We start from the raw sequence: 15,585 nt of genomic DNA, 5'->3' as shown, positions 1-15,585 counted from the left end.
AATATTTTCACACAGAGTGGTTCGGATCCGGAATGCGCTGCCTGGAAGTGTGATGGAGGGAGGTTCAATTGAGGAATTCAAGAGGGCATTGGAAGATTACTTGAATAGAGGCAATATGCAGTGATGGAGGGGAATGGCACTATGCTAAAATGCTAGTTTGGAGAGCTGATGCAGAAACGATGCGCTAAGTGGCTTCCTTCTGCATAATAACAGTTCTGTGATTTTCTGACTTCTCTCAACTCCCCTATTGTTGCTAGATTATCAGATTGCTTATCTGACATTCAACACTGGATGAACAGTAATTTCTTTCAATTCAACAAAGGGATGACTGATTTAATTGTTTTCAACTTCCATTCCCCAACGACTGACTCCATCTCTCGCCATGGCAACAGTCTGAGAATAAATCAGTCTGTTCACAATCATGATATCATGTTTGATCCTGAGATGAGCTTCTGATTATCTATTTATGTTATCATTAACACTGCCTATTTTCACCTTCATAACCCCGCCAAATTTCGCCACTGTCTCAGTTAATATTCTATTGGAACCCTCATTCATGGCTTTGTTACTCCCAAACTTTGTTATTCTAATGCACTCCTTGCTGGTCTCACACATTCTACCCTCCATAGAATTGAGATCATCAAATCTTTGCTGATCTTCCCTTAACCTTCACCAGATCTTGTTCACTTATCTCTCCTGAGCTTACTTTACGTTGGTTCGCAGTTAAGTAATGCCTTGATTTTAAAATTCTCATGCCTGTTTTCAGATACCTCTATTGCCTTGCCCTTCCTTATCCCTGTAATCTCCTCTGACCTCACAATCCACTAAGATATATGCACTGATCTAATTCTGGTCTGTTAAGGATCTCCAATTTTAAGTACTCCACTATTGGTGGTCAGGCCTTTAGTTGCTTGAACAACTAATTTAGGATTGTAAAAATTCTCCATGAAGATTTCTAACAGCTAAATTTCTTGATGAGTATCATATACTTGTGCTTTTATAGGAAATATAAACCCTAATGATTATGCAGATCAGTATCATTCATGTCAATTTTATTTAGCCCTGCATAGGGTCACGTCAGATTTAAATTACATGGTCTTTATCATGCAGTTGTACTCCATTGTTGCTATAAGGGAAAGTGTAAGCTTTGATATTTCAAATACAGGTTTCACCTGCCCATTTATTAACAGCTTCAGTTATGTCTGCTCCTGCTTCTCTGGCTGTTGCCAAACTGTTCTGGCCTGAAACAGAAACTCCAAAGATAACGGTCAGATCTAACCTCAAGTTGGATAAAAGGTAAGTTTCATTGCTTTTTTCATTGCTATATGAAAATAAATCTCATTAAATACATTTGGTATTCTGCTCTTCTGATAACAAAAGTAATGAGAGGGAAAAAGGTCCTATGTGCAAAATCTTTTTGGATGTGTTTAGGTAGACTTCTTCCTGTATCTTTCAACTCGAATATAACCTATGGTGTAACTTGCTGCAAGCTCCAAATCTTTCTGAATTGCACTTAGGTAGACGTCTTCTTGCACCCTTCAACTCAAAACATGGCTGAATAATATGGTGTAAAAATGTGTCTGCGCTAATGGACTATAGGTACGAGGATGTCAGATCGTGTCCTTGACATCATCATGCTCGATCCGGATAATACTATAGGCAGCTGGGGCTAAACATCGAGAACCTGCCCATGTTATTCATATTTATTCAAATGGGATATTTAATGTCCCAACTGACTTCAGAAATACATGGTATTTGTAGAATGTGTTTCATGCCAGGTGGATTTCTGATTTTGTTTAGTGCAGAGTTAGCTTGTTAGGGTGGATTTAGAGTCTCCAGCTGAGTCTTGAATTTGAACTTGGGTTCAGGGTGTTGTGACTGCTGGTGATGCTTTATCTGTGTAATATCTGTTGTTAGCTTAATATCTGATACATCCCCTATCTGGGGGCTAAATATTAAGCAGATTTTTAGGACAGGGCAGTGGGAAAGGGGCTTGCTCCTTCCACCCAATTTTTTTGTGGGCAGCATGTTGGGACAGTGGTTAGCACTGCTGCCTCACAGCACCAGGGAGCTGAGTCCAATTCCAGCTTGGGTCACTGCCTGTGTGGAGTTTGCACATTCACCCCATGTCTGTATGGATTTCCTCCGGGTGCTCCGGTTTCCTCCCACGCTCTGAAAGACGTGTTGGCTAGGTATATTGACTTGAACAGGTGCCGGAGTGTAGCGACTAGGTTTTTCACAATAACTTCATTGCAGTGTTAATGTCAGCCTTACTTGTGACTAATAAATAAACCTTTAATTTAGAAAACCTTTAATTTAGAAAAATGGAGTTTCTATTTCATATTTTTCTTATTTCAAGGCCTTATTCTTACTGCTGAGAGCTCAGTTTTGACTCTCATCAGCATCTAAGCCTTCTGACTCAGAAAAAATGGGAATAGTTATCTGTGTGGAAGAGACATCCTCCAGTAAGCAGAATGGGAAGTGACTGAACATGAGATGAAGAAGGGCAGACCAAGATGTCCACGATGTGCTGGTGATATATAAGGGTAAACACAGTAAGCAGTCTCACGACAACTTCTTATTGTGTTAACCCCAATCCAGCATCAGTATATAAGGGTGGTGGAGCTGCACCAGCCAAGAATGGGATAAAGCCATCATATATCATCAATGAAGACACAGAATGACTTATGCAGCTCCTTGCATATACATGCTAAAACTGAGCTACCTTCAGATGGTAGGGACACAATACCAGAGAGATCTCAGGCTTTCAAGGGCTGCATTCACCTTTCTTTCTGACATGGAAATGGAATTGAATCCAGAGAAGTGTGAAGTATTGCATTTGGGAGGGCACAAAATGCTAGGTAATGCACAGTAAACTGGAGGATCTTGAGATGGGTAAAGAAAATGAGAATCTTTGGAGTGCATGTCCACAGGTCCCTGAAGGTGGCAGGACAAGTGGATAAGGTGGTAAGGAAAGGATATGGAATGTATTTCTTTATTGGACGAGATATTGAATACAAGACTGTAATGCCAGAACTGTATAAATTACTGGTCACCACATTGCAGGGAAAACATATTTGCTGTGAAGAGAGTCCAGAGGAGACTTACAAACATGCTACCAGGGCTTGTAAGTTGCAGCTGTGAAGAAAAAATGGATGGGCTGGCATTGTTTTTCTTAGAACAGAGAAGGCTGAAGTGTGACCTAACTGAGGTATACAAAATCATGAGTGAAAAAATTCATTGGTGGTTGAGGCATAAATCATAGAATTCCTAAAGTGCAGAAGGAGACCATTAGGCCTGTCAAGCCTGCATTGCCAATAATCCAACCAGGCCATATCCCCATAACCCCATGTATTTACCCTGCTAGTCTCCCTGACACTAAAGAGCAATTTACCATGCCATTCAACTTAATCCGCACACCTTTGAATTGTGGAAGGAAACCCATGCGGACATGAGTGGACCCGTCACTGATCCCTGAGGCACACCGCTGGTCACAGGCCTCCAGTTTGAAAAACAACCCTCTACAACCACGCTCTGGCTTCTGTCAAGAAGTCAATTTTGTATCCATTTGGCTACCTCACCCTGGATCCTGTGAGATTTAACCTTATGCAACAGCCTACCGTACGGTACCTTGTCAAAGGCTTGCTGAAGTTCATGTAGACAACATCAACTACACTGCCCTCATCTACCTTCTTGATTACCCCTTCAAAAAACTCAATCAAATTTGTGAGACATGATTTTCCACTCTCAAAGCCATGCTGACCGTCCCTAATCAGTCCTTTTGTCTCTAAATTCCTGTAGATCCTGTCTCTCAAAATACCTTCCAACAACTTACTCACCACAGATGTGAGGCTCACTGACCTGTAATTTCTAGGCTTTTCCCTGCAGCCCTTTTTAAACAAAGGCATAACATTTGCCACCCTCCATTCTTCAGGCACCTCACCCATGACTGTCGATGATCGAAATATCTCTGCTTGGGGACCTGCAATTTCCTCCCTACCCTCCCACAGTGTCTTGGGATATACTTCATCAGTCCCAGGGATTATCTACCTACCTTGATGCAGTTTAAGACTTCCAGCATCTCTTTCTCTCAACCTTTACCTGCTACCTCTTGTTCTAGATTACCCCATAAGAGAAAACATTTGATCTACATTTCCTCTGCAAATCTCTTTTAAAATTTTATATACCTCGATCAGATCTCCTCTCATCCTTCTAAACTCCAGTGAGTATAAGCTCAAACTGTTTAATCTCCCCTCATACGTCAACCCTTTTCACCCCAGAATCAATCTGGTGAATGTCCTCTGAACTGCCTCCAATGCCACCACATCCTTCTTCAAATAAGGAGACCAAAACTGGACAAGGTACTTCAGATGTGGTCTCACCAACATCCTATACAATTGCACCATACTTCTCCACTTTTATACTCCAATCCTTTTGCAATAAATGCTATAATATCCCATTTGCCTTTTTCATTACATGTTGCACCTGCAAATTGACTTCCTGTGATCTATGGAAGGCACACATTTGCTGGATCACTTCACACTGCCCCATGCCCTTTAAGTGAGAGGCTACGACCTCCTTTCAGATTATGATCAACACCTAAAAAGTTTGGATGCCAGATAACTTGCCCTTCTGCACCACTCCATATTCACTTTGTACTTCATGAACTGGAATCCTGTCCGCTGGCCCGAATTTTCATAATTATCACATTATACTCTGCAATTTGATGGCAGGGGTGGAAATTGGAAATCAGCCCCTTTCTTGTTGCAAGTCCCATTCACTGTGACTGCGTGTGTTATTCAGCCCATAATTTGTGCTATAATGTGCTGAATGTATAAACTGATAATGGTGATTTGGGGGCATTTAAGATATTAGTGAACAAGTGGGCCAATAGAATTTCTCCTTCACCAATAAGATATAAAGATCTGGAAAGAAAGAGAGGTACAGCAAAGAAGTCGGGTTTGTTAGAGCCAAATCAGATATAGAAAGAGAAAAAAGGGAAAAGATTGGATTAAGGCAGAGAGAGAAAAGAGACAGGAGAAACAAGAAATAGAAAATACATTCTTTAAACTTCTAACAAGTTACTGTTTGCAGAAATGAGAGTCCACAGTTTAATTTGTTCCCTTGCTGGGCTGGAGAGATCAATTAGCTTTGCATTAAGAATTATCATGTCACTAAAAGGGCACTTGCATTGTTAATTATTAGCTGTAACTTTCTACAATAAGTTTAATGGACAATTAATGTGAAAATCCAGCAAATGCTGAAGAACAGTAGGAAGATTTAAAATGAGGCAAAGAACAGAATGACATAAATTGATCTGAAGGTTCTGAAAATCTACAAATAACAGCATATCTCTTCTGCCTTAAATGGTAAATTTGCACATTGTGAGCTCCCTGTTATTTTTCCAGATTTGGCCCTAAGAATGTTTGACTGATATGTACAATAGTCTTTTGTGTTATTTATTTTTTGTTTCGCAGTGAGGCAAAGAACATCATAGAAGCTGCCTGTTTGGGAGCCTTTACCTCAATTGGTTTGGTGGCAAACATTGCTGTTAACCTTATTGCATTTCTGGCACTCCTGACTTTTCTTAATGCTGCGCTTTCCTGGTTGGGAAACATGTTTGATGAGCCTGGGCTGAGCTTTGAGGTAATTTTCTTTCTTTTGGATTTTATTATATCATCTTTCTCGAGGAAGTTTGTGATTCTGAAGAGCTGAATTCTGGACTTAGCAACTAATTTGTATTTTCAAAGCATACACTATTGTTTTAGGAATAAAAAAGACTAATTGAATTTTAATAAGTTATAATCATTATTAAATGGACAATCATTAGAAATTCAATTTGGTGACGCGGTATTCAGACATTTGTCTGATATTTAGATCATCCTAAATTTGAAAATTTACAGATGTTGATTGCATATGAGATTGAGTTTAATTACATGGAGGTGAAGCAAATTAACTGGAGTCTCATTTGAGCAGATATAAATTGAAATTGACATTTGAAACTGGGATGCAGTTGGGTTACCTAGTGTATGCTTGTAATGTTTTATTCTAAATAAATGTTAGACTGGGTGAGGATTGGCTCCAGTACTATCCTTCATTAACTGATTTACTGGAACATAATATCTGAAGTATAGTTCATATTTCAATGAACAATGACAATCATTGGAATTTTGGTGAATCTAGACCTGCTTTGAAAGTCTATGGAGCCAAAATGTTTGTGTTCAAAAGTATAGAACAAGAGAAAGCTATGTTGTCCATTGAACATGCTTCCTGTAATATCAGACTGCTACCAAAAGCCACAAAGGTATCACAAATAAACCTGCACAAAGGGGACCTAGGAAATAAAAGTTTGAAAGCGCACAAGTGTAGAATTAAGAGGAGATACTGTAGTTAAAAACATACATTAATAATACAGATTGGATTAAAATTTGAAATCATTTATATGTGGATGATTTAGAGACTGTGAGGCAAAGAATAATAGATGCTTTCAGTGGGAGCGATGGTAGTTGCAAATTGATATTGTTGCTAAATGGGGACCATGATTATAGCATTTTGCGATTGGCTTTTTTTGCCAATGTCTGGCAGGTGGAAAAGGATGCTGCTTTGCGAGATGCATGTGAATTGAGGTCATAGTCATGTGCTAATCTTCGCCATATTTTTGTTAATATTCCATGTTGTTAATGAGCAACAGCATACAGTAAACTACAACAATATTAGAGACCTTAGTCAAGACTGCATTGGACTACTCTAATTAATCTAGGCATCTGAAAGGTGTCAATAGGATCCATATGTTCTGCTCAGATACAGATCTGATGATCAAGACATTTGTGGTATTAGTGTTAGGTTTACTGGGATCTAAGCCAATGTCTGTAGCCATACCTATTGAGAGTAGCCTTGGTTACTAGTCAACCATCCAGATATGCACCGCCGTCCCACCCCCATTAAAGCAGCAAAGGGATTATAGATTGTTTTAATAGATGGAAAAATTAAAACCTGAGCAAAAGTGGAAAATTCTGGAAATATTCAATAGGTCAGGTGTCACCAATGGTGAGAGAAACAAGAAAGATCATTGACCTTGCATCAGAAATATTGGACACTTGTTGGAAAGCAAGCATTCACATGCTCCACACACATCTGGTATGTACTAACAGCCAGAAGTCCTATGCTGTTGAAAGTTGATGGCATTGTTGATTGAGGTGCATTTGGAGCTGCAAGTTTTGTCAAGTGCATCTTGCATTTAACCATTCTTTAAAAATTGATGGATCCATTATTGTTGTAAAGGAAAGATGAATTGGACTTGCCATGATTTTGGTTGAAACCAGTAACTTTTTTCAAAAGAGAAAATCTGATATCCCTGTTACTTATTGGAAGAATGAAACCACTGGATTCCACGGTTTGAAACAAAAGAATTTTTAATATACTGAGTGAAACATCGAAAATCCTGTCTTGGGTAATTAGCTATATTTAAAACCCAGAATCAAAATAAGTTAAGACATGAATTAACAGACAAATTGTGGTCAATTATAAACTACACATTACATATTAAACAGCAGATTGATAAAGACTTGGCAGTCCACTCAGCTAATATATCAGCAAAGTCCTTCAAAACTCTATCTTCCTCACAAAGACATCCAGCTCCTCCTCTTTGATTTAGCCTGATCCCCTACTGACAGCAATGCACACTTAGCTGGGTTCCATGGGCACAGTCTATACCAAAAATTGTACATATCTGTAGAACCTTCTCAACTCAGCTTACAGAATCACAGAATTCTAACAGCACAAAGGAGGTAATTTGGATCACAATATTTGTGGTCCCCTGAATGAAATCTCAGTTTCAGACCCACTCTCCTGAGGTTTTGATTTTTAATCTCAGTTTCAGTCGTAGCTTCCTTAGAAACTGGATGGGTGAGTTTCTCAGTTTTGTTTTTCAATTATGGTCTTACTCAAAAAAATACAAATTTTGAATCCACAGATTCCATTACTCATCCCACTCCCTGCTTGGGAAAAATAAGTCTTTGTCCTAGTAAAGTTTGCTTTACAATTTTTTAAAATAGCAAGATCTTCTTGATCTATTTAGCTTTCACTCTTCCTATTGGTCTCGCTCTCTCTAGTGCTCTCGCTCACTCTTGCCCTCGCTGTCTGTCTTGCTCTCGCTGTCTCTCTTGCTCTCTCTCTGTCTTGCCCTCGCCCTCTCTTGCTTTTGCCTGTTCTGGTTCTGGCTCGCTGTGGGTCTGGCTCGCTGTGGTTCTGCCTCGTTCGTGATCTGACTCTGGCTCACTCTTGCTCCAGCTCGCTCGCGCTTTTGCTCCATGCTCTCGCTCCGGCCCGCTCGCGCCCTCGCCCCGGCCCGAGCTCGCGCCCTCGCCCCGGCCCGAGCTCGCGCCCTCGCCCCGGCCCGAGCTCGCGCCCTCGCCCCGGCCCGAGCTCGCGCCCTCGCCCCGGCCCGAGCTCGCGCCCTCGCCCCGGCCCGAGCTCGCGCCCTCGCCCCGGCCCGAGCTCGCGCCCTCGCCCCGGCCCGAGCTTGCTCTCATCTCCCGCGCTCGCTCTCTGGTGCTCGCTCTCTGGTGCTGTCTCTGGCACTCTCTCTCTCTGACGCTCTCTCTCTCTCTCTCTCTGACGCTCTCTCTCTGGTGCGCTTTCTCTCTGATGCTCTCGCCCTCTCTGATGCGCTCTCTCTCTCTCTGACGCGCTCTCTCTCTATCGCTCTCTCTCTGACGCTCTCTCTCTGGTGTGCTTTCTCTCTGGCTCTCTCTCTCTCTGGCACTCCCTCTCTCACACTCTCTGGCGCTCTCTCGCTCTCTCTCGCTCTCTCTCGCTCTCTCTCGCTCTCGCGCTCTCGCGCTCTCGCGCTCTCGCGCTCTCGCGCTCTCTCGCTCTCGCGCTCTCTCGCTCTCGCGCTCTCTCGCTCTCGCGCTCTCGCGCTCTCGCACTCTCGCACTCTTTCGCCCTCACACTATCTTGCTCACGCTCTTGCTCTCCCCTGCTGTCGCTTGCTCTCCCTTGTGCTGTCCCTCGTGCTGTCTCTCGCGCTCTCGCTTGCTCTCTCATTCGCTGTCTGTCTCGCTGACTCTCTGCCTTGTTTGCTGTCTGTCTTGCTCGGTCTAGCTTGCTCACATTCTGGCTTGCTGTCACTTTCTCTCACTTAGACTCTCGCTTGTGCTGTCGCTCGTGCTCGTGCTCTTGCTCGCACTTGCGCTCGCGCCCTTGCTCGCGCTCGCGGGCTCGCGCTCGCACTCTCGCTCGCGCTCTCGCTCTTGCTCGCGCTTTTGCTCGCGCTCTTGCTCTCGCTCACGTTCTTGCTCTCGCTCACGTTCTTGCTCTCGCTCACGTTCTTGCTCTCGCTCTCGCTCTCGCTCTTGCTCTTGCTCTCAATCACACTTACACTCTTGCACGCACTTGCACTCTTGCTCTCGCTCGTGCTCGCTCGCACTGTTGCTCGCGCTCGCGCTCTTGATCTCGCTCTCGCTTGCGCCCTTGCTCTCGCTTGCAGTCCTGCTCTCACTTGCGCTCTTGCTCTCGTTCACATTCTTGTTTGGAGTGCCAGTTTGGTTTTAGAAGGGGCATCAAGGTAAGCGAGAACTCTCTTCCTGGTTTTGAAAATTTTGTTGGTCATCTTAAAGTAAGGTCTTGTCTTTCTGGAGTAAGTCGGTTGTTGGTGGCTTGCCTAGAGTCCCTGGTGTTTTGGGAACCTGTTCTGACTTCAAACTTTGAGTCTATCCTGAGAACTGCAGACTTCATCCAAAGGACCCAAGTCCAATGTTACGTGAACATTAGTCTTTGCTGTGTTAAACCTGTGTCTTTTGTCAATGGGATTGGTTTGTTTGGAATACATTAGATGGGTTAAGGGTTACACATTAAAGTGGTTGTTCAGTTTCTGGTTTTAACTGATAAAAGTTCTTGCCAATTTTCTTACAATACATGTTAACGATATTGTTAAATAAACTTTGTTTAATAAAATCTCTCTAGTGGGTCATTTGGATCATATCTGAAGTGAAACATCCCATGCTTACCCTAGCCAAATTCAAGAGGCAAAGCTTATGATCTAGGTGGGTTCTATATAACATTTTAGAGTTTCTGACCTGAACTAAAATACCACTGTCTGATGGCTGACCATTTCAGCCTCCAAGACCTCCACTTTATCATCCGTCTCAATATCCTCTTCATCAGAAGAAATGTGGCACTCTTCTGTCTTCTCCTCAAGCAGCTCCTCACCCCATTGAAATGTCAGGTTGTGAAGGGTACAGCAGAAGTCAACGATGTACACCACCCTCTGCAGGCTACACTGCAGGACTCCAACAGACTGGTCTAGGCACTGGAACCACATTTTTAGTATCCCAGTGATCTGTTCCAGCAAAGTGCATATAACAGCATGAGCTTTATTGTATCTGGTTTCAAACTGCACTTTGTTGTCTCGACACAGGCATTATCAGCCAAATCCTCAGTGTGTATCCCTTGTTCCCAAGTAGCCCTTGTGGTCTCTCAAAAGCATCAGGGATTGAAACAGGCTAAAGGGGTGGCACAGTAGTTAGCACTGCTGCCTCAGCACCAGGGACATGGGTTCGATTCCCGGCTTGGATCACTGTCTATGTGTAGAGTGCACGTTCTCCTCATGTTGCGTGGATTTCCTCCGGGTGCTCCGGTTTCCTCCCACTGTCCGAAAGACATGCTGATTAGGTAGACTAGCCATGCCAATATTCTTCGTCAGTGTACCCCAACAGGAGCAGGAGACTGGCAACTGAGGGATTTCCACAGTAACTTCATTGTAGTGTTAATATAAACCTACTTGTGACACTAATAAATAAACTTAAAAAAGAATATAGAATTCCTGAACACTCCTCAAGAACCTAGTGCACGTCTGGAGGATGTGCTTTGTGTGGTCGAAGACTAACAACATTGAAGAAGTGGAATTCTTTGCGGTTGATAAGCTACGCTCCTTGATGCCATGAGAATCAGAGAGCCACATGTGTGAAGCAATGGCTCCCTGCTCTTGTGGAAAGCATACAATCTGTGCAAATCCCTTGGTTCCTGCATTTTTGCGAGGCTGATCACAGTCAAGATGGATGTAGGTGTGTGCCCTTATAGAGTGCATCTGTCACTCCTTGGATGCATTTATGAGCGGACACTTGAGGGTGCTACACAATGTACGAGCAACCAATTTAAGATTACAGTTGAGCTCATAACTTGGTTCATTTACATTTGCTTGAAGCATCATACATTAATATGCAGTTCTCTACAAGACTAAAAGAAGCACCAGGAAAAGAAAGTTAAAAGCACACTCAACCTGAAATTCAAGTGCTTAACCCTTTTAACAGCACAAGTGGTGAGGGTGGATAGACCTCATGTAGCCGAACAAATGTTTTGTTGGGATTGATTGAGAGAGGGTGTTAAATGAGCCTGCACGTTTCAAAATGGCATATTATAAATGAAATTTATGGTGATTGACTTCACAATCTATCAACTTTCAATGCATGTATTGTGCATCTGAGCAAGCTTCCTTACAGTCTGCGCACAATGTGGGCCTTGTCAGAAGTGGCCAAAGTGCATTCCAGCTATTATTTTGCAGTTGCTCGCTTCCATATATCACTAGTATTAGCACTGCCAGTAACCAGTGGTGCAACAGAGCAGAATTTCTTGGCCCAGATTTCTTATCACCTTTATAAGAATTGTTCCATTTTAATAAAACTTTTTATTTATTTTCTTTCCCAAACTCTTGTCAAAACAATGTTCCTACAATCCAATTGTGATATCTTAGAAACATTCTCAGCCCAAAATTCTTGGTGGCTGCAACTTAGCTTTATCCCAGTAATAGTAACATTTACATGGAAAGGCGAATGGCACTTCTGATCCTTGGCTAGTATCAATCATCAAAATAACAACTTTAGAGGCGCAGCGTAATAGAGTCATGTGGCCCTATTTTACCATTTTGATTCTAAGTGCTGGGTGGACTTGAAACTGAAAGTGTTTCAGATCTGACTTTAGATCTGTCCTCAGGATGCCCCATATGCACCCTACTTGCAAAAATATCAGCAATTCCAAATTACACTGCAGAAGCCTGTGGGTGAGGCCTTACACGCCTGAAATGCTGCAGTTCTGATTGGCTTTTTCAATTGCAAACATGCAGAAAAAAAACATAGACTGCGACTCCCCTGTCTCATCGTTCTTGGGCCGGATAATGCCTCCCTCTGGCCCCCACACACATTGCCCTACCCCCACAACATCACTGACCCCTTTATGCCCACACCCTCTCTGCCACCCAGACCGATCAAGCAGGGAGCTGTCGAATGCTTGGCACTAACCATTTACCTCCTCACTAACTGGAGCGCCCAAATCGGACTTTTGTGGAGCATGTCTGTTTCTGGATGAGCGAACGTAGTGGTAAAAGAGGAAGTGTCAATAAGGTTGGGCGTGCAGCCCATTATGTCAGTTTAAATGCATGCAAATGCATTTAAATGGCCGCCGTGCCCGTTTTGGGCATGGTCCAGATTGCGGCCATTTTCCGGCCTTGCTAAAGGGGGAACCAGCATGGAGGCAGGCATGGATTGCGTTACCTCACATCCGATTTACCAAATTTCTGTGCCCATAAATGGGTGCAACTTGATGATAAAATCTGACCCATAGAGTCATTGAGGATTACAGTGTGGAAGCAGGCTCTTCAGCCCAACTTGTCTATGCTGACCCTTTTTTTAACCACTAAGCTAGTCCCAATTGCTCTCATTTTGCCCATACTGCTCTATACCCATCTTACGTATCTGTCTAAATACATTTTAAAAAACAAAATTGTATCCGCCTCTACTGCTACCAAAATGCATCACCTTGCATTTATCTAAATTAAATTCTATCTGCCATCGTCAGCCCACTGCCCCAACTGATCAAGATCCTGTTGCAATCTTAGATAACCTTCTTCACTGTCCACTATGCCACCAATCTTGATGTCATCTGCAGACTCACTAACCATGCCTACTAAATTCTCATCCTAATCATTAACATAAATGACAATTAACAGAGGACCCAGCACCAATCCCTGAGGCACACCGCTGGTCACAGGCCTCCAGTTTGAAAAACAACCCTCTATAACCGTCCTCTGTCTCCTGTCAATATGCCAATTTTGTATCCATTTCGCTATCTCACTCTGTATCCCGTGAGATTTAACCTTATGCAACAACCTACCATAGAGTACTTTGTCAAATGCCTTGCTAAAGTCCATGTAGACAACATCAACTGCACTGCCCTCATCTACCTTCCTGGTTACCCTTCAAAAGACACGAACAAATTTGTGAGACATGATTTTCCACTCTCAAAGCCATGCTGTCCCAAATCAGTCCTTACATCTCTGAATGCCCATAGATCCTATCTCTCAGAATACCTTCTACCAACTTAGCCACTACAGATATGAGGCTCACTGGCCTGTAACCCCCAGGCTTTTCCCTGCAACTCTTTTTTAACAAAGGCACAACATTTCCCTCTCTCCAATCTTCAGGCACCTCACTTGTAGCTGTTGATGATTGAAATATCTCTGCTATGGGACCCGCAATTTCCTCCCTTGCCTCCCACAACGTCCTGGGATACACTTCATCAGGTCCCAGGGATTTATGTGCTTTGATATGCTGTAAGACTTCCAGCCCCTCCTTCTCTGTAATATGTACACTCAAGATATCACTATTTATTTCCCCAAGTTCCCTAACATCCATGCTTTTCTCAACAGTAAATACTGATGAAAAATATTCATTTAGGATCTCACCCATCTCTTATGGATCCTCACAAAGATGACCTCGTTGATCCTTAAGAGGCCCTACTCTCTCTCTAGTTACTCTTTTGTCCTTTATGTATTTATGGAAGCTCGTTGGATTTTCCTTTGCCTTATTTGCCAAAACAATCTTGTGTTCCCTTTTTGCCCTCCTGCTTTCCCTCTTAACTCTATTCCTACACCCTCTATACTCTTCAAGGGATCCACATGATCCCAGCTGCCTATGCATGTCATGTGTGTCCTTTTTTTTGACCAGGGCTTTAATATCTCCGGTCATCCAGGATTCCCTACTTCTTCCAGCCTTGCCCTTCACTCTGAGAGGAATGTGTTTACTCTGAACCCTGGGTTAATACACTTTTGATAGCCTCCCACTAAACAAACGTCCCTTTGCCTGCCAACAGACTCTTCCAGTTAACTTTTGAAAGTTCCTGCTTTAGCCATCAAAATTGGCCTTGCTCCAATGTAGAATTTTAACTTTTGAGCCAGACCTATCATTCTCCATAGCTATCTGAAATTTAATGGAATTACGGTCACTGGTCGCAAAGTGATCCCTCACTAATACTTCTGTCACCTGCCCTTCTATATTTCTCAAGAAGTGGTCAAGTTTTGCCCCCTCTGTAGTCGGAACATCCACATACTGAATGAGAAATTCTTCCTGAATACATTCAACAAAGTTCTCTCCATTCAAGCCTCTAATACTATGGCTGTCCCAGTCAATATTGGGAAAGTTAAAACCCCCTACTATGACTACTCTATTTGTCTTGGAGCTATCTGTAATCTTACATATTTGCTACTCAACTTCCCCCTGACTATTTGGGGGCCTATAGTTCAACCCTATCAAAGTGATTTCCCCCTTCTTATTTCTCAATTCTACCCATATAGACTCAGTGGACGAACTTTCGAAAATATCCCCTCTCAGTACTGCAATGATGTTTTCCCTAATCAAAAGTGCAACTCCCCGTGCTCTCTCACTTCCTGTTCTATCTTTCCTATAGCATCTGGACCCTGGAACATTGAGCTGCCAGTCCTGTCCCTACCTTAGCCATGTTTCAGTAATTGCTATAATATCCCAGTCTCACATACCTATCCATGCCCTGTGTTCATCTCATGAAAAGGCAGAACTTTTATTTATATTGCAACTTGCACAACAAATAACATTTTACAGCCAATTAAGTATTTTTACCATTGTTATGCAGAAAACACAGCATCCAATTTGCACTCTGCCAAGTCCCAGAACAGAGAAAAAGGACCAGACAAGCTCTCCAGATTGTGGGACATTACATGAGGGATAAGCATTTGCCAATGAATGAATATCCCTGCTTATTCAAATAGTGCCATGTAGTGCTAGGTCAGTACAATACCAACTTGTCAGCCCAGATCATTGAATTACATAGAAAATATAGCACAAAAATGGATTATTCAACCCAACCATCCATTCTCGAGCCTCCTCACACTCCTCCCCATCTAACCATCATCTATTTCTTTCACTGGTACATACCTATCTAGCTTCCCTTAAATGCATCTGTTCTATTTGCCTTAACTTGTTGTATCAAGCTCTATATTCTCACCATTGTTTGGGAAAAACAAGTTTTTTTCTGAATGGTTTTCTTAAATTGATTTGCTCTTCTCCATAAATTGAAACACTGAGGGGAATGTAAGTATCATTATTAGGCTTTTACATTCAATAGTCCCCAATGTTAAGTTGTCCATTCATGTCGGCAGAATCACAACAGGTCCCTCACAATGTACCCCGGCTCATTCAGAACCCACTCTACCAGCATGGCATCATGGGACTACTCTCTTTACCTTTTGTTTGACAGTGTTTAAAACTATGGTGGAAA

General features: G+C 42.6%; 1 protein-coding gene and 1 pseudogene across 1 annotated transcript in view; both read left to right on the top strand.

Moving 5' to 3' along the window:
• LOC145343538 (solute carrier family 28 member 3-like) overlaps positions 1 to 15,585 on the top strand; it is a 169,725-nt gene that overhangs the window by 97,339 nt on the left and 56,801 nt on the right. The window contains exons 9-10 of the mRNA XM_080189788.1: positions 1,166 to 1,296; positions 5,478 to 5,646. Coding sequence (XP_080045914.1) covers positions 1,166 to 1,296; positions 5,478 to 5,646 — 300 coding nt within the window. The remainder of the gene's footprint in view (positions 1 to 1,165; positions 1,297 to 5,477; positions 5,647 to 15,585) is intronic.
• On the top strand, positions 1,878 to 2,043 carry LOC145343638 (U2 spliceosomal RNA; annotated as a pseudogene).

The sequence above is a fragment of the Carcharhinus amblyrhynchos genome, chromosome 5, assembly GCF_965287045.1.
Source record: "Carcharhinus amblyrhynchos chromosome 5, sCarAmb.v2.hapA, whole genome shotgun sequence".
In the NCBI taxonomy this organism is placed as follows: Eukaryota; Metazoa; Chordata; class Chondrichthyes; order Carcharhiniformes; family Carcharhinidae; genus Carcharhinus; species Carcharhinus amblyrhynchos.
The sequence above is the reverse complement of the archived record's forward strand: the minus strand, read 5'-3'. Positions and strand labels throughout refer to the sequence as shown.